The 20,605-nt window shown below is 50.1% G+C and overlaps 7 protein-coding genes across 7 annotated transcripts; 3 read left to right on the top strand and 4 right to left on the bottom strand.

Moving 5' to 3' along the window:
* Positions 1-664: 664 nt before the first annotated feature.
* On the bottom strand, positions 665-1,203 carry BO72DRAFT_380174 (uncharacterized protein; the record flags this gene model as incomplete). Its single annotated transcript, XM_040941375.1, has 2 exons — positions 665-1,042; positions 1,111-1,203. Coding segments are annotated over 2 exons (471 nt in total), but the record flags the coding sequence as incomplete, so codon positions are not given.
* Positions 1,204-3,529: 2,326 nt separating this feature from the next.
* BO72DRAFT_448956 (uncharacterized protein) lies at positions 3,530-5,124 on the top strand. The gene is made up of 5 exons (XM_040944909.1): positions 3,530-4,197; positions 4,279-4,304; positions 4,365-4,459; positions 4,514-4,571; positions 4,636-5,124. The coding sequence occupies exons 1-5, from the start codon at positions 3,769-3,771 to the stop codon at positions 4,706-4,708; spliced, it is 681 nt and encodes a 226-aa protein (XP_040800450.1). The 5' UTR covers positions 3,530-3,768; the 3' UTR covers positions 4,709-5,124.
* Positions 5,125-5,219: 95 nt separating this feature from the next.
* On the bottom strand, positions 5,220-7,896 carry BO72DRAFT_406163 (putative choline transporter Hnm1). The gene is made up of 13 exons (XM_040942311.1): positions 7,706-7,896; positions 7,513-7,593; positions 7,401-7,451; positions 7,128-7,304; positions 6,886-7,074; positions 6,615-6,802; positions 6,526-6,549; positions 6,443-6,470; positions 6,157-6,369; positions 6,033-6,090; positions 5,833-5,964; positions 5,574-5,758; positions 5,220-5,483 (listed from the first exon to the last, which is right to left on the bottom strand). The coding sequence occupies exons 1-13, from the start codon at positions 7,815-7,817 to the stop codon at positions 5,314-5,316; spliced, it is 1,608 nt and encodes a 535-aa protein (XP_040800449.1). The 5' UTR covers positions 7,818-7,896; the 3' UTR covers positions 5,220-5,313.
* Positions 7,897-8,350: 454 nt separating this feature from the next.
* Positions 8,351-10,520, bottom strand: BO72DRAFT_406161 (sn-1,2-diacylglycerol cholinephosphotransferase). The gene is made up of 6 exons (XM_040942310.1): positions 10,201-10,520; positions 10,017-10,120; positions 9,830-9,955; positions 9,728-9,771; positions 9,599-9,676; positions 8,351-9,545 (listed from the first exon to the last, which is right to left on the bottom strand). The coding sequence occupies exons 1-6, from the start codon at positions 10,226-10,228 to the stop codon at positions 8,633-8,635; spliced, it is 1,293 nt and encodes a 430-aa protein (XP_040800448.1). The 5' UTR covers positions 10,229-10,520; the 3' UTR covers positions 8,351-8,632.
* Positions 10,521-10,811: 291 nt separating this feature from the next.
* On the top strand, positions 10,812-15,260 carry BO72DRAFT_135329 (transcription initiation factor TFIID subunit TAF2). Its single transcript, XM_040939132.1, has 4 exons — positions 10,812-13,309; positions 13,362-13,730; positions 13,782-14,573; positions 14,642-15,260. Exons 1-4 carry the CDS (start codon positions 10,994-10,996, stop codon positions 14,993-14,995), a joined length of 3,831 nt encoding a protein of 1,276 aa, XP_040800447.1. The 5' UTR covers positions 10,812-10,993; the 3' UTR covers positions 14,996-15,260.
* BO72DRAFT_448952 (putative small nuclear ribonucleoprotein SmG) lies at positions 15,146-16,173 on the bottom strand. The gene is made up of 5 exons (XM_040944908.1): positions 16,072-16,173; positions 15,926-15,997; positions 15,695-15,769; positions 15,584-15,616; positions 15,146-15,507 (listed from the first exon to the last, which is right to left on the bottom strand). The coding sequence occupies exons 1-5, from the start codon at positions 16,099-16,101 to the stop codon at positions 15,481-15,483; spliced, it is 237 nt and encodes a 78-aa protein (XP_040800446.1). The 5' UTR covers positions 16,102-16,173; the 3' UTR covers positions 15,146-15,480.
* A 199-nt stretch (positions 16,174-16,372) lies between these two features.
* On the top strand, positions 16,373-19,936 carry BO72DRAFT_469328 (uncharacterized protein; the record flags this gene model as incomplete). Its single annotated transcript, XM_040946952.1, has 7 exons — positions 16,373-16,451; positions 16,522-17,670; positions 18,032-18,214; positions 18,276-18,628; positions 18,694-18,975; positions 19,041-19,794; positions 19,848-19,936. 7 exons carry the CDS (start codon positions 16,373-16,375, stop codon positions 19,934-19,936), a joined length of 2,889 nt encoding a protein of 962 aa, XP_040800445.1.
* Between the last annotated feature and the right edge of the window lie 669 nt (positions 19,937-20,605).

Genomic DNA, 20,605 nt, shown 5'->3' with positions numbered 1-20,605 from the left:
CTCAAGATGGAGCCACATACTTGTGATAACGTTGTATCCTGCTGTCACCATGTTTCAACCGCCACAGTATCAGCTCTATTCTTCTTGCTCTTGGCCTTGTTCATCTGCAGAATGCGCGGTCTTTGCAGGATGTGTAAAGGGTGCGTGTCAAGCCTAGCTCAATATGACTGACTCGCTAGCTTTGAGTTGTCTTGCTTGAAGAGATTACAAATCGGTACTCATGTTCTGGGGACTGTCTTGATGGGCTGAATTGAGATTAAGCACAAGCATCCAGCGTAAGTGGTTTTTGTGATTAAACCAATCTACCTTATGGCAGGTTTCGAGTCTTGTGAAATGAAACGTTCAACTCCTGAAGTATGATTTCTAACCTGCGCTGGATCTGACTGGATCAGAAATAAATGGTCATCATTGTTATATCATGGAAGAGGATAGCTCATAAACGGTAGCACAACCATTACACAAGAGAAAGGAGGAAATCGCTGCATCGTGAACTGAGCAAAGAACCAAAGCAAAAGCAGTAGCCGATGTCCGACAAGAATCGAAAGCTGACAGATATTAAGATATTACGCTAAGATGCCAAATGGATTCCCACACATTATCAGAAGTGCGACGGGCGGGGGCGAGGGCGGCGGCTGTATCAGGGACCCTGTAGCGCAGGTTGAATCTAGATCAAGGTCGTGAATCCGGCCAGGAATGCACCCACAACAGTCACCAGACCGTAAAGCTGAATCATGTCTGTCGATGATCGGGCTGCTGCGCCCTCATCGGGCACACCAGTGAAGGGTGCCAGTGAGGTTGTGGTGGAAGCAGCAGTAGCAGCTGGAGTTGAGTTTGATGTCGAAGTGGTATTCACCCGCTTGGGGTCCTGCGCACCACAAGGGTGCTGGCTGCGGCAATCCGATTGGCAGATTGAATTGCCGTTGCAGTTGGTGACACACTCATTGTTTTCTTCTGTGCACAAAAAGTACGGGATCGTCTGAGAATATTGCGAAGAATTCGGGCTTAGGCCATTACTGCAGTCACAGACATAGTACAATGTTTTCTGAGAGCATTGATCCAAGTGGTTAGACGTGCTCAGCCAGCAGAATCATGAAGAAGGGTATCACTCACAGGATCGCAAGTATTCTCCTTTGGCTGGCTCGTCGTTCCAGGCAATTGAAGACAGAGGAGCGGGCATGATGAGGTCTGAGCCTTACACCATTGAGCTTATCCAAGTAACAAGATCAGTATCGCGGGCAATCGCATAGTCCTCCTTGTTAGCTAGGTGACGACATACTTCTCGTATCGATTGGAATGTCATTGACATTGATATTGTAGGAGGAGTTCTGTCCGTTGGCAAGCAGGGCCAGGGAGGCGACAGCAATCGCAGAATGCAACAGATGCATGATGACAGCTTCAACTGAGAGATTAGTGACTGACGAGCTATGCTTTTCGGAATGGAGTCCCTGTCACTGCAGGGTCCCAGCGGTGATCTCCTGAATCTTGAACAAGATCTTCGGAAGGAAATGCCAGACGATGGAGACCAGAGGGTTTGGAGCAAGCAAGAGGGAGATAGGAGTGGACTTACAGCAATAAGATGGGTCACGAATGATATGTCGAATCTGGGCCAGGGTCCAATGTGAGAGATCCTAGATCGAAGGCAGTGAAGCAGATCCTGGAGAATGAAAGGGGGGTGGGCAAGAGGATTTAGGATTTGAGGAGATCAAAGGGTGAAGAAGACGGGGTGGGGATTGGGGATTGGGGAATGGGGAATGGTGCTGGAGGCTCAGTATATGTAGTTTGTCCAACATCTTGTCTCGTACCACTTGGGTTTGTTACGCGAAGCGAGGTCGAGGTGGCGACGCTATGTGTTGATTAAGCTCCAGACGGGATACTAATGGAGCCAGCCATCCAAGAATGCAACTGGTATAGTATAGTACTAGGTAATTAGTGCTGGATGGCCGTATTGTGCTAGTCGTAACGTTAAGTTGGCTGAGATAAGTACAGTAAGTTCACTTCGTCTCCTCCGTAACTTCCCCGAGGTCCGTGGCAAGCAAGCTAGTTAGCTAGTCGGCTGCCTTCCATGGCGGGGTTTATGCAGATAGGCTGGAAAGAGCTGGGACTGGGAGGGAGGGCGAAACATGCTCGTTATTTTGTGCTTGACTGGGTGAAGTGAGTTTTACAATCAGTCCCAACCTCAACGCGGAGGAAGGGGAAGGAAGGGGAGGGGGCGAAGAGGGAGGGGGAAAGGAAGCCCGGAGGGAAGAGACTCAAGATTGCCCGGCAGCATCAGGAGAGCAGAGAACCTGGTATGTCGATCCGGGGGCCACTAGCCGATACGACTGACTGACTAGACTACCGTAGTAGTATGAGTAGTTTAGACTATTAGACAGTCTAGTAAGTACGGACGAAGTCCATACAGTACTGTACACAAGCAGATACACAACCACTCACCCTTTTATCGTTTCCAGGCTGGGATGGAGTTACTATCTTTAGTTTATTACCCTAGTGGCTGGCACTGGGCTGCATGCATTGCAGGTGCATCCGTGACAATCATGGTGATATTTGAGGATCTATGCAGTGCTGAGTAGGAGGAGGAGGAGGAGGAGGGGGTGATGATGGTGATGATGGTGGGAGCATGTCTCAGTGAGATGGTAGCCTTCGAGTATCGCCTCTTACTAGGGGGGAAGCGATGTTTTTTTTGAGAAGTCTTCGTTGTCCATCATCCGGACGAAATGTCTCAGTTGCAGAAGGGTAGAATCCCTCGCAAACACGCTGATTGGGGCCGGACCCTCTTGGCTTTTCTAGTCTGGACCCTGAAGGCAGCCTAGACCAAAAAAGGCATTTATCTCCCTCCACCACTGGGCCAGTTTGGAATCCAATTGCTGGCTCTTCCGACTCGCCGACACTCTTCGGACTTCGCAGCGCACGGAGTAGCCCGTCGGTCTTCAAATTCGCTGACTTGTCAGCTGGCAATGGCGTGGGGGGAGTCACCGTTGGATAGCATCAAAGACTCGGGCAATGGAGTAATCACTAAATGATGTATACAACTTAATTCAGCTCAAGAACCTTTGTTTGTTGTTCTAACTTCTCACATGACTCGCCGCCTTTCTCGAGCAGTAATTAGTAGTCCCGTGACTGGAGGTGGCTTGGACTGCCCGGGATGGAAGCTGCGGGAAAGTTGCCCGGTGGTGGTGCCATGGCAGTGGCAGTCGTCCTCGTCGCCGTCGGAGTCTGCCGAGGATGATCGCCGCTTCAATCATCATGCCGTCCACCAGAGACCGTTCCTCAACCCAAGAGACACTTATGACGCTGGCGCTGAATTGATAGGCACTAAAAGCGCATTTCTTGGTTCATGTATGTATGTATGTCCCACGGTCTGAAACATTTTCAACTATCTTATCAGCTCCTCTTCCCGTGATTCAATTCCCCCGCACTTCCTTCTCTCCCCCCCGTTCGTCCCAACGTACAGTACTAGTCTACCTACCGGATAACGCCCTGGACGTGGCTTGATGTGACCGGTCATCGATGATTCTGGCATGCATCTGACTGTATTCTGTACGCCGAACGGACACAGACCCTCTTCCCCCTCATTCAATTCCTCTGCTTGGAACCACGGGAAAGCTTCGAAGACTATTCTATTCAGTCTTAGTGGACATTGAGCTTGCCCTGGGTTAATCTCCGCTACTGGTCATTTTCCTCCTTAAGCTTGCATCGTGATTGACCTGACCTATTCTTAGTGACAGTCAGGATCGTCTCCGCCAAATCTGCCGAGTGACATTTAGATGGATGGAGCCAGCGAATGAGGATACTGGCCTCGTGCCTTCGCCGCACCCAAACTCTCCCTCCCCCGAACCTTCAGCTACCTCCAGCACGGACAACACCACCCTGAACACAAATACATCTCCCTCCAATCTGCCCATCAACGGCGATGATACCCCTTTGCTTCAAGCTCGGGATGCCTCGAGCAATGAGCGCCCGATGTCCGGGATAGTCCCTCCATATTGGACCCATCACAGAGCTGCTTCCAGAATCTCCCAACTATCTCTCGACGCTGGCCCGGCTATCACCCTCGAGGACCACACGGAAGATCCGGAATGTGAGACTAGTCGTGGACTGTGGGCGAAGAGCGTCTCAGTAGATGATTATGTTGTTGTTCAAGGAAAGACGGGGATTGGATCGTACGTAGTCTGGAATTGCAGGGTTCAAACACTTGATGTGAGTTTGGGCGTACCAAAATTGCGCTGCTGCTACTCTGAGCGCTACGGGACATTGGTAGAGTGCTGATAGCTGCTCCAGGGTGGCCCTATAACAGTTCGATTGAGGTAAGCTTTTCGCATTCTCGCCTATAGCCAAAATTACCTAATGCTTATTTTTATGTTCAGGTATTCCGAGTTCGACGACCTACGACAACGCCTCATAGTATCATTTCCGCATGCCAAAAACGCACTTCCTCCCTTACCTCCTAAGAGTGTAATCTGTATGTGTCGCGCAAGCTGCATAAGAGAGTACACCAGCTCACAGATTCCTTTAGTCAAGTTTCGTCCTAAATTTCTTGAATCGCGTCGCGCTGGTTTGGAATATTTTCTGAAGTGAGTTGCGCCATTGGTGGCAGAATTATGCACGGATGCGAAGAACTGACATTGTGGTTCAAAGCTGCGTTCTACTGAACCCTGAATTTTCCAGCTCTCCGATTGTCAAGGATTTCCTTTTTGGACGGACGTGCTAAGGGGATCCTGCTCTTTGCCCTTAACATAAACAACCGCCATTCTACTACAATCACGACGTCAACGAATATGAATATACCTATTCACCCCTGGTTTCATGTCCTCGAGAAAGGAGGCAGATATTCTCTTACATATATATATATATTGCATCCAACACCATGTGCTGACCCAAACAAACCTCTGGGAAGATTTTAGCGACCATCGCAATTAGTCATGTTTTGCCTTATTTGGACATAGTTAATATCACAGACTCCGTTGGGGATGCACTGTGATAGGTATTTGGCAATGGCTTGTATCGCTTCGATACAGTCAGTGTTGACCCATCACTTTGCAGAAAAGTTTCTACGGGACTAGGGGCTCATGTGATGCGTCCCCGACATTCGGGGTGGCCATCCGAGTATTGTGTCAACGATACGCTCCCGCCCCGAAGCCTATAACTTCGGGGTGCATGCGTTCTACGTGCTTCCCCTTACTCATGATCTGGAACCATTGAGGCCCGGAGCCTGTTTAATTATATTCAGCCGCACATCACTTATAGTATCGAAGTAGCATGACGTGTGGGCCTCATCCTAAGTCGTCGTACCTCACATCCTCATAGCTAGCGCAGCTAGCTTTTCTCATCGGCCGCAATGACCACCGATGTGTGTGCTGTCTCGCTATCATGCGCCTTTACCTTTTGCATGTGCTTCGAGTATTTCTTGCCCGCAATGAGCCACCACAGTAGCTCGAGAAACAAGAATCCACCGACACATACACATGTATAGTTCATGTTCGATACTATTCCAGCTAACTGTCAGCCACCGGGCCCTTATTTTTTGCAGGCCGCTGGAGACGGCCTTCTCCATAACAGCTGGGTCATCCACTTACCGGTCACAGGCATCTCATAAGGGAACGAAAAGAACACGATGGCAAAAATCAACCAGGCCACCGTGATGATATTGACCGTCATCCCCATGGCAAAACTCAAGGCAAAGGGGCCGTGGTGCATGGTTTGCCGACGGAGCAGCACGTTGGTCAAGATCGGCACAAGATAAGCGAAGTTGTTGATCGTCCTGCGTTGCGGTAATGTCAGAACCAGCCCCGGAGCTTCCAAATTCGATTTCAGGAATGAATGAAGGTTAAATACACTGCAGAACTCATCATTGAGTTGAAAGCCGTGCTAGAGCCCAGATAAATGCACCCCAAAAGAGCGACGATGATGCCGACAACTAGCTGGGCGTTGACCGGAACCCCATATCGAGGGCTTACTTTTGAGCAGCTGCAGTGGCCGTCAGCATATATTCCTTTCGCTGTTGGGCATTGGCAAGGCTTCTATCAAAGACTCACAATCTCGAGAATGGAAGACCCCCGTCTCTAGCGAACGCCCAGAACATTCGCCCCGTGCCTGTTCAAAGGGAAAGCAGTGTTAACATAAATACCTACTCGGGGGTTTTAAGGGCCAGGAACATACTGAGCTGCGAACCAATCATACACGGACCTACCGCCACCCACAAGAGGAAAACAAGCGCGAAAGCACCTCCTCGGCTCTGGGTTGCTTGGCGAAAGATTTCCGCCAGAGGCAGGCCCGTGGGCGAGTCGGCAAGAGTTGTGTAGTCTTGGACCGAGAACATCAAAGCTAGAAGATAGGACAATCCGGTCACAAAAGCTATGCCAAGAGTGCAAGCTTATCCGGAGTCATAACACCTGTCAGCGAGACTGTATTGGATATAAACTCGGCATTGATAATGGTTACTTACCCAGAGCCAACGGAGCATTCCTTCCAGGCTGCGAGAAGTCAGTTCAGCACAGCCAGCGCCTCCTGGGAAAGGTAAGTACATACATTTGGCATCTCCTCTGTAATATGCTGTTTATGAGAAGTCAGTCAGAAGCTTCTTAGATCGAGCAGGTCTGACAGGGTATGACTCTTACCGTGATCCCATCTAAGCCACCCAGAGAATATAGCGGATTTACCAAGCCGGTAATGAAGCAAATGACATTATTCTCCCACCCAGTCTCGTTGATCCAGGTGCGGAAAACGAATTCAGTATCATTATGTTTCGGGGCCGCCGCCGCCACAGTAACGAGGATGGCAAGCCAAGCCAACTGAAGATAGCATACTTTATCGATCGTGAAGCAGAAAGGAAAAAGTCAGTTCTTTCGCAGGACACAGAGGATTAATCAGCCCAAAATCTTCACTTACACGAGAACTTGTTGATTGCAGGCATCCACTTATTCCCAAACATGACAATGGCGCACGTAAGAAGATTGAACCCTTGATATGCCACGAACGTCATCCATGGCTGCAGCACGAAATCGGTTTTATATAATCCAACGAGGGCCATGAAGTTGGATGCGTAAACCAGGTTCGTCGAAGCCGTGGTGAAAATCCCTACCAGTGCAGTTAGTACTGGTGATTGTAGGGAAAACAAGGCTTTTGCATACATCCAAAGACGGTGCTCCAGCCGGTTGCGAAGCTCAGCACATCGCTATAGCGATGGGGGGCTATCGCTGCAATCCAGTGATACATCCCACCTTCCACCGGATACGCCGAGACGAATTCCGCCAGAGACGTGGCCAAGAAACACTGCAGGATGAAGACCAGGATGAATCCGTAGATTACTGTACGAGTCCCAATGGTTAGCTCATGTTGGTTGGATCTTCCTCTTTTACTTTTGCGTCCATTTTGCCAGGAAGGGGGGGTGGGAAATTGCATACATGCGCCAGGTCCTCCCGCACTGATAGAGGTAATCAACCCCAGTCCAAGTCCTATTGAAAAGGAGATTTATTTAGCCAATAGATCAAATTGCACATCTCCCACTCGTCATACCTGTCCAAGAAATGGTACAATTGGCCGCTAATCCAATCAGACTCCATACCGAGAAATGGCGTTTGAGCTCCTGTTTATGTCCTGGAAGAATGTCGAGAAGTTAGCTTGAATGATCGCCATCATCGAGACTCAGTCAGAACTTCCAATCCTCATGCGTAGAGGGAAAAAACGCAGCCAATCCAGACTTACGTACCCATTTGCGCCAGACGCAGCTCATCTGCATCCTGGACTTGAACGCTGCCAGGCCCATAGTCGTCAAATGGTCGCGCCGGTACAGGCGCCGTGGCCGTCTTGGAATCACACATTTTGACGCGAGGTGAAGGGTTGATGTGCTCAAGATGGATGTAGAAGCTCCCTCAGAAGTTGGAAGGAAGGAGGAGGAGGAGGGGGAGGGGGAGGGGGAGGGGGACGAGTGCGTTACTCAAGGGATGTATGCGCGTGAGAGGGCCCTCTAACTACTAAGTATAGCCCCATTGCTTTCACCTTATCAACCTTATCAGGATTAATTGGAGGGTCTGCTTATCGGTCGGTGGCAGAGGCACCGGTCATCTGGGGGGAAATCGCCGGTTGGCCGAGTGAAAACACCGGAGGATAAATGGGTTTGAAGTCTGCAGGGCAGTGATCTGAAGCAACGGTACGGATCAGAGGGCTTTGGGGGTGGGCTATTTGCCGAGGAGGTATTCGGACTAAGGTTAGGTAGGTAAAGCGTACTCCATAGATGAGACGATAATCGCATTAGATTGAACCGAGATCCTGGACTATACCAGAAAAGGTTGTCTCTGCCAAAGAAAAACTACCAGTTCTAGGGCTCAACAAGATGATGAAGGAGTGAACCTTTGCAAATCATTAATATTACACTGTCTATGATCTATATATACTGACACCTTTCAATCACCAGCCCTTGCTTGTCCTCGTGTCCCATTTATTCCAGTCATAAGTTCATCAATCGGTAGGCCAGAGACATTATGGAAGAAGACATGAAAATCATTGAGCCAGGACTTTTTATACATCCCCGGTCGGTCGGGTCAAGCAGCCGTTTGATTGTGCATATCACGAACAAGCTCGACCGAGGGTTCCGCCTTGTGTATTTGAGCACCGTTAGTTCACCGCTTAGCTTCGATCAATGGCTCTTGTAACCGCCTTTGCTGGGGTCGGCGCTAGGGTTGAGAGGAGCAAGTGTGCCCTCTCCAAATTCGCGATACGCCTGTTCTCTCGCGACGGACTTGTCACGCCGGATGGTCAAGCAGTTGATACCCAAGAAAGTCGTGATTCTGTTGATGACCAGGAATGCCCAGTGCATGTACGCGACGAACGCCACCATAAGGTAAAGACGTAAGTAGAGTAGCTCGAAAGATGCGCTCACCATCGGAAGGCCCAGACGTGGTAGATTGGCCAGGATAGCACCTCCGATGAGTGGTGTCTGCAGCACCGTCCAATACGGGAATGGCTGTCTCAACAAATGAGCAAGAATAATCTTAGTCGTCATGCGTCCAAAGACGAACGAGATGGTCCAGCAATACAGAACCAGTCGGTTCTGAGCTAGCAGAGTCGAATACGGAGAGAAAAGCCAGGCAAGGTTGCAACCAGTGAAAACGATCATGGGCACCCATTCCTTGAAGATGGGGGTAATGGGCAGGCCTTGTTTCCGGCGCGCAGCCATAACGTTGAGGACACAGCCAGGAAGGTGGCCAAGGAGAAAAGACCCAAGAAGTACGGGAATCCACAGGTCCTTCATAGAGTTGTTCCCGAAGATTTGCGGGTAGTTCAAGAACTCAACGATCGGCCGGGACCAGATCTGAGGCCCGTAGACACCTGACGCGATCATGATCGCAATCGCGATAAGCAGACCCTCGGTAGGACCGTTAAAGTAACCGAGGTAAAGGGTGTGCGTATGGTACGTTTCCCAGGTCGAGAAATACATAGCGAGGCACGGAACCAGAGCTGTGTATGCACCTAGTTTCGACGAACCGTAGCCCATCGCCGCCGTCTCAAGCAAACTAGCCAGGGTGCAGTTCAGCGAATCGATGCCATGGCTGCCTAACGTTAGTTCCCTATTGTCTTATCAGAGATAGACATGAATGCTTACTCAAAAAGCTCGCCCAAACCACTAGAGGTGCCGGTTCTGCGCGCTTGTTTCCCATCGACGTTATCCAGAGTGGAGTACCTTGCGCTGGTCAGTGACACTAGAACACCGAGATCAAAGGTGCAGACTCACATCCACATGCCAAAAGCGAAGCTGTAATATAACCAAGAAGGACCCTTCGCACACAACTGTTCAGCTTCGCGGAGATGGTAGATTGTAGGGTGGTGCTCTTACTGGGCCCACAAGATCCGGCATATAGATCTCTATAAGCATCACGTTCCCAACGATGAAAAGAAAACCCAGTAGGGTGACCATATTCGGGGCCAACGAGAGTGGTAAAATCTCAACAAATGCATTCCACTAGTCGGAAGTTCTGAGGGTCAGACCAGCGGGCGAAGGCGATTGAAGTGGGCAACCTTACGTAGTGCCTAAGTATATAGTTCGAGATAAAGGACTTATCGACGCTCTGATACTTGTAGCTCTTCAGGGGCATCAAGATATCATCGGAAAGCGAGTCTTGGATCGCTACGAGATGCGCAGGGCCAATTAGCTCTACACAAGCGCAGGGCTGGGGAAAGTACTGAAGCAGAATTGCATGGACACACCTTGGATCCTTCTGAAAATTACGCTCATTCTGGATTGTTATATGTATGACGAAGAATGTCTCGGAAAAACGATTTAGAATAGTCAGATATGGCGCATCGCGCGGTATGCAATTGAAAGGAGGAGAATAGCTCGCGAACAATCACGGATCCTCAATGTACCGATTGAGCCTCTCTACTATTACGTAGTGCTGAACGCTGAAAAAGCAGCCAAGGGCAGTAAAGACGGGGAAAAGAGAGTCCTGTCTTGGAGTCTGCTTGAGAGGAGGAATGACTCTGGGCGGAGAAAAAAAAGAAGGAAAAGCAGGGCCTCGGGTTCCAAGTTGGATGATCCCGGCTACAAGAAAGAAGGAAGAGGGAAGAGAGGAACGGGAACGGAATCACGTGTCTGCTACCGTGCTCCGCAAGCTTTCGACGCTGGAAACGCGACATGGTGAGAAATTGAAGTGAACCTCATTTTCTGTGTTTTTGTGTTATTCCTTCTCGACGCCCTTTCTGGGTCCTGCCGCTGGAGGTGCATTTTCTCTCCTGATACCGCGACGAAGATTATCGACCAAGCCGAGCTCACCTCACTCCGCCTTGTTCCTGTTGTTTCCCCGCCGTTGAAGCTCGTCCTACCGATTCAGCCGATAACATCTTCCTCAACTCTGTCGCCCAAGATCGTTCGACAATCGCGCCCGAGGTGAAAGGAAAGTGATATCAGGTACTGGTCTCGTCGCTCTTTGAGCCTGGACATGACGGTGGATGGTCAGTGTGGCGCTCGCGGCGCAGTGCACGACTGAGTATACCCTGCGCCATGCCAGGCGTCGTCGAGCCTCCCTCCGGGGCTCCTAGGTCGGACCTAGGCTTTACTGTCGCGCATCAGAAGGTTGAGCTTGAAATCGACTTTGCGACCAAGAGCCTCAAGGGAAAGACCGAGATTACAATTCACCCGCATCACAAGGATCTTCGCGTATTACGACTGAACTTCCGGCAAGGCGAGCTCAGACGTCTGAATGTCAGTGGGAAGGTACCGACGGTCAAATACGTGGATCAGTATGAGACACTCCAACTATACGGCCCTCATTATCATCAACGTCTTTCGGCCAAGATAGACGGACTGCTCAAGACACCGCCAGAGCCCGATTTGCTCGTGTCTGTTCCGAAAAGCGTTCGAATCGATGAACTCGATCCTTTCTCTATCGAGGCCCAGGATCAAATGACCCTACGCGCTACAGGGGCAGCTGATGAGGGGGAAGGGCCTTTGAGCTCTAAGGCAGCAGAGACATCACTTCCGCGGTTCACGGCATTGACATTGTATATCGAATTCGTTACCGACAACATACGAGACGGGCTGCAGTTCGTAGGGGTCGAAAACGGCGACAGACGCTATCCCCATGCCTACACAACAAACTCGCCTGGGTATGGAGTCGGTTGCCCGCTTTTCCCGTGTGTAGACGACCCTGCTTCACGTTGCACATGGGAAATATCGATCAAATGTCCATGCACGCTGGGCGATATGTTCGATCGCAAGCTGCGGGATCAGGCGAATTTGGGCAGTTACGGCCGGTCGAATGCTCCAGGACCATATATTGCATCGGATGATGAGGGATTGGATGTAGCGGTCGTTTGTTCCGGCGATCTTACGGACGAGATTATCGACCCGAAGGATTCCAGCAAGAAAACAGTTTCCTTTGCTTGCTACTCTCCTCTCTCGGCACAGCAGGTTGGGTTCGCAATCGGCCCATTTGAGTACGTGAACCTGGCCGATTTCCGCGAAAGTGATCAGGATGAACAGCTTGGTCAAAATGCGATTCCTTTGCATGCGTTCTGTCTCCCCGGTAGGGCGGACGAAGTTCGCAATACATGTTTCCCTATGGCGAAAGCTATAGACTTCTTCTCACTGTCATACGGCTCTTATCCGTTTTCAAGCTACAAGGTCTGCTTCGTAGATGACTTGCCCGAAGGCACACTGCCAACGGCCTGTCTCTCCATCTGCAGCAGCCACCTATTGTTTCCCGAAGAAGTCATTGATCCAATGTATGATTCGACACGTACTTTGGTTCATGCTCTCGCATCCCAGTGGATCGGCGTCAATATCGTCCCCAAAGAGCCTGCTGATACCTGGGTCACCGTGGGCGTCTCTTGGTATATCACGGACACTTTCATGCGAAAGCTTTGTGGCAACAATGAATATCGCTTTCGTCTGAAACAGATGTCTGATAAAGTCTGCGATCTGGATTATGAACGACCATCAATCCATGACATGGGAAACATCCTACACATAGATCCTTCTGAGATAGACTTCATTGCGCTCAAAGCTCCCCTCGTTTTGTTCATTCTCGACCGGCGGCTTACGAAGGCAAGCGGAAAGGCAACAATGTCTCGGATCATATCTCGGCTATTCTTGAACTCCAGAATGGGCGACATACCAAATGGAGCCGTCACCAGTTCACTTTTCCAGAAGACTTGTGAACGACTTGGTCACGCAAAGCTGGATGCGTTCTTTCAGCAGTGGGTATATGGCGCTGGGTGTCCGCGCTTCCAGGCTACGCAGCGATTCAACAAGAAAAAACTTGTTGTCGAAATGATGATAAGACAAGTTCAAGCAGACCCATCAAGTACACGTGATCTCGACAAAAACGCGTTTATGCGTGACGTCAAAGAAGAGATACGCAATGTCTATGCCGGAGTTGTCCAGCCTGTTTTTACCGGTTCTATGACGATAAGAATTCATGAAGCTGACGGTACGCCCTACGAACACATTGTTGAGATCAAAGAAGGAGTCACCAAGTTTGACATTCCCTACAACACGAAGTACAAGCGGCTGAAGAGGAACAAGAGGCAGAAGGAGCGTGCAGCTGCTGCATCGGGTGGTGACCCTAGCGCTGAAGCACAGGAGGACGTCCTGCTATATTGTCTGGGCGACGTATTACAGAGCGAAGAAGAAATCCAAGAATGGAGGCTTGCCGATTGGAGCAAAGAGGACGAAGAGAGAATGGGACAGGAATCTTATGAGTGGATTCGCATGGACGCAGACTTTGAATGGGTTTGCAAGTTATCACTGGCAATGCCAGGATATATGTATCTCTCACAACTCCAACAGGATCGAGATGTCATTGCGCAATTGGAGGTCAGCTCGTCCCATACTTATTACACATATGCACATGCTGACATTTTACTAGTCGTTGCAATACATGGCGGTTCAGCGCGAGCACCCGCTGATCTCGTCCATATTTGTACGAACTCTTATGGACCGAAGGTACTTTTACGGCATCCGTGTGGCTGCGGCTCAAGCCCTAGTCAAGCATGCCAAGGAAGAAATCAACTGGCTTGGGTTGTTCCACCTTGAGAGAGCTTTTCAAGAACTTTTCTGTCTCCCGGGGTCTCCGATGACTCGCTCGAACGACTTCGCCGATAGAGCTGCATATGTACTCCAGCTAGTCATTCCAGAAGCTATATCCAAAGTACGCGACAACAATGGAAAGACGCCAATGAGGGTGAAGCGCTTCTTGTATGACAAGTTGAAGTTCAATGATAACTCTAATAATGAGGTGAGCCTCCTACCCGTAGTCATTCATATGTATATGCTCATGGTGTCGCAGTATTCGGACAATTTTTACGTCGCGACATTGATGGAGTCGCTTTGCCACGCGATGCTGGGAAAAGTCGAGTCTCGAATGGACGACCTCGATGATTTCGATATGGATCGTGTGCTTGAGACCCAAGCAGAGGATCAATTAGAGAAAGACGCCATTGCAGAGATCGATAGATACAGAAGAATGGACGAATGGTCCAGTTCTTTCCAGAACATCTATTCTCGCGCCGCATTACGTTGTCAGATGCAACTTATGAAAGCCAACATATCGAGTCTCGATATGATGCAGTTCTTGCCTTACACACGAGCTGGCACTTATGATCTTCTCCGCCTCGCCGCATTCGAATGTCTTGTCGAACTCGATCTATTCCGGAGCCCCGAACTTCTGCGGTGGTTCATATTCACCATGTCAAACGATTCTTCCGCTTTGATTAGGCGACGACTCCATGGCTTATTCGGCAAAGCCCTGGCGCCTGTTGCCTTCGGCCGCGATGTGAACCAAGAACAACCCGCTGATGCCGACAACTTAATTATCGAGCAAGAATCCTCAACTGAAGTCCGCCAAGCGGATCTTGCACGGAGACAGACCGTTACCGGAGCCTTGGGGGCTTTGAAAAACGAAGTATCAGGCGATCAGCTCCTGAAAGAATCGCTCTGGGCTGCATGCAACTCTCCATACATTGGGGTACTGGAACTCTCCGAGTTTACTGATCTCTGTCGAGTCTTATATGACGCTGTCACAACCCGTATGGTTACCCTGAAGTATCCTCGTTACTGGGCTGTGAAGCATCTTGGAAGAGTGAGTCCTACCAGCGCGCCAGCACACACCGCGCACAGCGGCTAAGAAGTCCCGCTAACACCACATAGGGTCGATTACACTTCTTCCGGTCGAGCAAAATCCGGACAGCGCTTGCTCCATCGAAAGATTCTACTGCTGCCAAGCGCAAGCGCGAAGACCAGGCGATGGCACCGCCTCCCCCTCGCATTACATTCAAGAGCTCTAAGCTGGGTTCCAGTGCAGCCCCCTTCAGCCCGAGACCGAGCCCGAAACCGAGCCCGAAACCGAGTCCGCAACCGACGCCAAAGTTGCACATTCCAAATTTACCCTCCCCTGCGCCCCAGGCGCCGGCACCGAAGACAGCAACTGCTCCCTCAACACCATCTACGCCCAGTGGTGGGGGGTTCAAACTGAAACTGAAATTCGGCCAGAAGCCGAAATAGTCTTTCCCAAAACAAACTCGATACCATCATTTGCCTAATTCGTTATCTCATTGGGACTTCGGAAAGGGGTCAGGTCAGGAGACGCATGGCGCGGGGTTGCATGGATCATTGTTATCTTTTTTGACAATTCTATATTCTAGAAGAACCATCACTCTATTCTGGATTATTCTTAGGTGATAGATAGTACAGCCGCCTATCTGTTGGATTGGGATTCAGGCTTTGCAAAGGAAAATGATGATTAGTATGGCTGTTAAGGATCATCTCTCCCAGCAATTTTCACCCTCACGAGATTCCACCTTCGAGGCCTTCCAAACATAGTCCGTAATGAAAATTCTCGTAGCCAGAGAGTCAAGTACATGAAATGTACTCGATCATACCATGCGAGCAAACCAACCCGTGAACTCCTTATTGCATTTCAAAACAATCCCACAATGAAGGTATAAAAAGACATTTCAATTTCAGTTTCCCGCCGCCTCTGACCTCTCTCATTTGTCGCTTATACGCTCCAGAGCCTAAGTAACGCACGTAAGTTAGTCAATGCGACCACTGGATGACAAGAAGGGATGAGACGAGGATAGAAAGACCCACCTCAAGCATAACAACGGAGTTGCCGCGGATGACCTATGAAACATTCCCAATATCAGCTTTTCTTCTGGTCCTGATCTAAGTCTTGGAGTCAGGAGGTCCGAGCTAACATACCACCATGCCGATAGCGACCTTCTCACCACCTTGCTTCTCTTCGAAAGACTCATCGAGCACAATGTTCATGAATACCTGCCATGCAGCCCGCCGTTAGCGACATCCCTCTCAAAAATACAAGAAGAGGCATTTGGGACTCCGCGTGAGGAAACAAGCATCCAGGGGTCTTTTCTCCGTGCTCCGTGATGCCTCCACCCCATGATGGAATCAATCAAGAATATAAAAACGCACATCGTAGCCGCGCAGGATACCGATGACTTTGCGGTTGCCGTTCAGTTGGCAGAATACCCGCTTCTCCATGTACTAGATAGAGAAAAAGACCTTGTCAGCAAATCACGATTCAGGGATAGATTGGAGCTCGGAGTAACAGATCATACCTTCTTCAATTCCGGCTGAGCTTGAGGCATTTTGGGCTGATTTGATCGGGTGGATCGTCTATTATGTCCCGCTGTCGCGTTGCGGACTTTTGACGTACAGCGAGCGGGCGGCGGAGGAGGAGGAGGAGGAGGAGGAGGAGGGATAAGCTGGCCCGGATAAAGGTTGTTCCCGGGGGAAGCTTCCAACGAAAGAAACCGGGGGCGGCGGAGGTGGAATCAGTGACGCCAGTGCTTGTCGGAGGCCGCTACTGTTGTTATCCTGGACGAGGGAGAGGACTTATACGGTCGGGATCTGTTTACAATGAGCTCAAAGGTTGCTAATCGCCGAAAACCTCGCAAAATCGGAGGAGATGACGAAGATAGCGATGGCGGGGAGCAAGGTTCGTTGTTGAAACATGCAAATACTGCTTTAACATTCTAGCAAGGACAGTGGGATCTGACTAGTTCTAGACTCCGGACCCGTTGTCAAGCGCCCGTCGGATTTCAAAACGAAACAAAAGTCGAAATTGCGTCTCTCCTTCGGTCCCGGCGAGACGTCGATGACGGACAACAGCGGCGATGGTGAGGATGAAAGTGAGGTAGTAATGCCAAAGCGACATGGCTTGGGCCGACGGGTCTTGGAAAAGAGCGCCTTTCAGAGGTCATTAACGCCGTCTGGGGCTGGCAATCCTCCTTCCTTGAGGGTTGGACCCGAGCAAGATCGGCCGAGCTATAGTCAGGACTATCTAAAGGAGCTGCGCGAGTCGACCCCCTCGACCCCGAAGGCGACAAGCACCGAGGAAGAGGAGAAGAAGGAGAAGACGATTGACGTGGCTGCCAAGTTTGGAGAAGTGATGAAGGTATCAGCGCCAGCGGCCATCCCCAGTGAAGCGGAGATTAGGGAGAAGAAAGCTCGGAGAGCACGTCTCGCTAAGGAACATGGGAGTCTTTCGACCACGGAAAAGGACTTTATCTCTCTTGACGTTGGTGGCGATGATGATGATGATGAATGGGATTTACAGGGTCGACGGGAGCAAGCCGAGGATACCAGATTGGTCCGTGACGACGAAGATTTTGCTGAAGGATTTGACGAGTTTGTGGAAGATGGTCGCATCTCCCTTGGAAGGAAAGCAGAGCGCGAACAGCAGCGACGGCAACGCGAGGAGATGCGAGAACTTATCGAAGACGCCGAGGCACTCTCAGAAGAAGACGATTCGGATGTGGAAGAAAAGGCGGCCTACGAAGCTAAGCAAACACGAGCTGCGATGGGCAACAGTCATCGGGACAGTATTGGTCGGCCAAAAACACCACCTAAAGTTACCTCGCTTCCGCGTCTTGCTCATTCCCTTGAGCGACTACGTATGAACCTCGCCGTCCTGGAAAAGTCCAAAGCCCAGATGGTCGATCGCATGGAAGAGTTGCGGAAGGAGAAGGCCGACATAGCTGTCCGCGAGGTGGAGATCCAGGTCCTGATAAAAGAGGCTGGCGATACCTATGAAAAGCTCAAGCAGGAAGCTGAAGCATCGTCAGGTGTCGAAGGCAATCAATCAGCAGCTGACGACTTTGCGAACTCCCGCGGTTTGGAGGGCCTGGGCACATCAATGGCACCTTCGACGGCAAGTAACTCGGAACAGGAACCCTGAAGGCGTGACTACTTTATTTGTTTCTTCGTGTCTGGATCTCGTCCATTGTTCTTGCCCTGACAGACCGACAAGGCCCTAGCTGCAACACTTCTGTTGTCAAGCCTTTGCTCATTATCCTACTGTCCATCGCATCATGACCGCATGTTTATCTTTCTGTGATACCCACCCGCATGAAAACTACTCTATGCCTTGTTGACCCGGTCGAACATGGCTCCGCCACTCTTTCTCTCTTGGTTCCATCAACCGTTGCGTAAGACCGAGTGTGTTGAAAAAGAAAAAGAAGAAACTGCCCCGTAGGCCAGCCTATTCGCATCTCCGCTTTGCTTCCACTGATTAAGCAAGATTTAGATGTCAGCGAAGTGTTATACCGTTCATTGAATCGCCTATCGACGAGACAGATGGAGAGCTTCCTCACCTCTATCATCATTCTGATGCAACTCCAATTGAATTGTTCCTTGACCTCTTCTTCGTTGCCAACCTCTCAACTTTCACAGCCACGCATGAGATCAACAATGTAGATGGTTAGACTTGAGATTCCCCCTTAACAGCTCGTGTTGACCCTGATCTAATGAGTCCTGGCAGCGTTGGGGGCATATGTTGGCTTTCTTGGGGTGGTCTGGTTCACCTGGCTCCAAGTGACCTTGTTCGATATTCGATTCGCTCGCGACTCGATCTTTGAGCGAATCTGTAAAGCTATCCAAATGGCCGTGATGGTGGAATTTGCGTCAGCAGGGACTCGATTTACCACACAAGTGCAAGACGAGAACATCTGGGCATTCCAGTCATTGAGCCTGATACTCGGTGTCAGTCGGCTTCTACTTTCTATACAATACACTGTCGACGCCGTCTTCCTGAGCAAGCGTATGAGGTCTGCGTCTAAAAGAATTTATTTTATCGCCGCAACCTTATTTATCACGGGTTTCATCTACTTCTGGGTAAGCACTCAAAATATAGAACATGCATCGGCATGAGGATGATTGGGAAACTGACCTGTCACTAGATGTACTTTGCCTTTCGCAGCCGAGGTGTGGACGGCACATATGCCTGGATTGTTTGGTTCGTTCTGTTCGCCATAGAGATGTGGGTAGTCATGGGGACGTCTTCTGTGAAAGCAGGGATCGGTCTTCAGGACACTCATCTGAACGTAAGGATGGGGCTACTAACCCTGATAATTATCGGTGAGGGCGTCATCGCTATCACAAGGATTGTTAACAAGACAGTCGGACCGGGAGGATGGACCAAGTGGTCGTTTGCCCATATTCTCGGCGTTACGACTAGTGTGGTATGGATCCAGCCATGCTCTTCCCCGTCGAGTCCGAGACATGCTAACTACTTGGGAATACTTAGTATTTTCTATGGCAAGCGTACTTCGATCTCTCCCCACGGCGTACCATGGGCAAGTTTTCTCAGCAGATCTGGGCCCAGCTCCACTTTCCGTTCCATGTCGTTCTCATTCTTCTGCTCGAAGGCTCTCAGATCCTTGCCTTGACTCTGGACATCACTCTGAAGCTCAAGTATCTGACTGAGACGATATTATGGACCTGCGAAGAGCCAAGACCCATGGCAGAAGAGGCCATTCATCTGCTGCGCACGACCATTGCCGATATGGAGATCAACTACAGCCGGGGCGCGATCAATGAACAAATCTCGATTTCCCAACTGTTGGACGATCTTCCGTATCAGCCACTGTGCCCATCGGATGGGCCAGATGACTTCCCTGCCACTAGTGACCTTCTCAGTAATTTGGTCGGAAATGTTACAGCGGCTTTGTTCTCCAGCATGGGTATCATGCCCTCCAAGAATGCAGACATTGGATCGATGGGTAGTGATCGGTTACTGCGAATGTACATGGAGCTCCTTAGCTTTGTCTATATCTACTACTTTGCGGTGGCAAGTCTGGCCATGCTCTTCTTTGCTGCATCCGTCTTGTTGACGCGTCGCCATGCCCGCGGTATCTGTGCTGCTATCAGTGTGGCAGTGCGGGTCTGTTTTGGGATATTCTTAGCCGGTCTGATCGGCTTTTCCCGGCACTTTTCGCTCGTTTACTCGTTCATGACATCTCCGGCTATTCTGTATGCCTTCACGCTTATTCTTCTCACTGGTAAGTCGAGATCCCCTCTTTCCGTGCAGTTGATTTACTAAGCCATGTCACAGTGCTCCTAGTTGATCGATTTCTGGACCGTCATGGTGAGCGCATCAAGCCCCAAATGGGATGGAAGCAGTCAATCGAAGCTCTTTGGTAGCCATTTCGGACGATGGAGCTGCAGGAAGGCTTCTGTGACAATCATTTCTACATCATTTCTAAGGATGACTGTGACAAATACAGTTCATCCCCGGCTGTCGCCACTTGTGTTTGCAAAAATCTATTCCTATTCCATTCTATTGTGGGTCATTGTGGGCAAGGGCCACGGGTGGAGCACAATAGGTGCAGTATTGTAGCAGTAGAACCTGTGTCTCAGGCCGTAGTGATTGCACTCATCTGATAGATGACTCCCAACCCGCCGTAACCTTGTCCCTCATGATCAAAGAATAAGATGACACGCCACTCTCGCAATGGTCGCGACGGCTAGGATGAATGATCCGTTAGCAAACTGGGTAGTCACCCACGGGAAGAGACATGAGAGATCAAAACAGTCTCGTTTGAAGTCCCCCCCCCCAACCTCCCCATCAGTGCTCTGCTTCGTAATTTCTCATATCTCGTAGAAAGATAACTGAGAGTTGGGACAAAGGGAAAGCAAGAAAGTAAGAAGCACGCTATCGGTCCGCCTTTCCCCCATCCCCGGAATCATTGGAAAAGCAACCCGAGCAAGAGGTAACAGTCCGATGGGACGGAGAAAGTCCTCCCCAAGGATGAGTAATGGGGAGAAAACGAAAAAGAAAAAAAAGACCACAAAATTAAACACGGAAGTAGC

This window comes from Aspergillus fijiensis (genome assembly GCF_003184825.1).
Source record: "Aspergillus fijiensis CBS 313.89 unplaced genomic scaffold BO72scaffold_29, whole genome shotgun sequence".
In the NCBI taxonomy this organism is placed as follows: Eukaryota; Fungi; Ascomycota; class Eurotiomycetes; order Eurotiales; family Aspergillaceae; genus Aspergillus; species Aspergillus fijiensis.
This window is presented reverse-complemented; position numbering and strand designations above follow the sequence as displayed.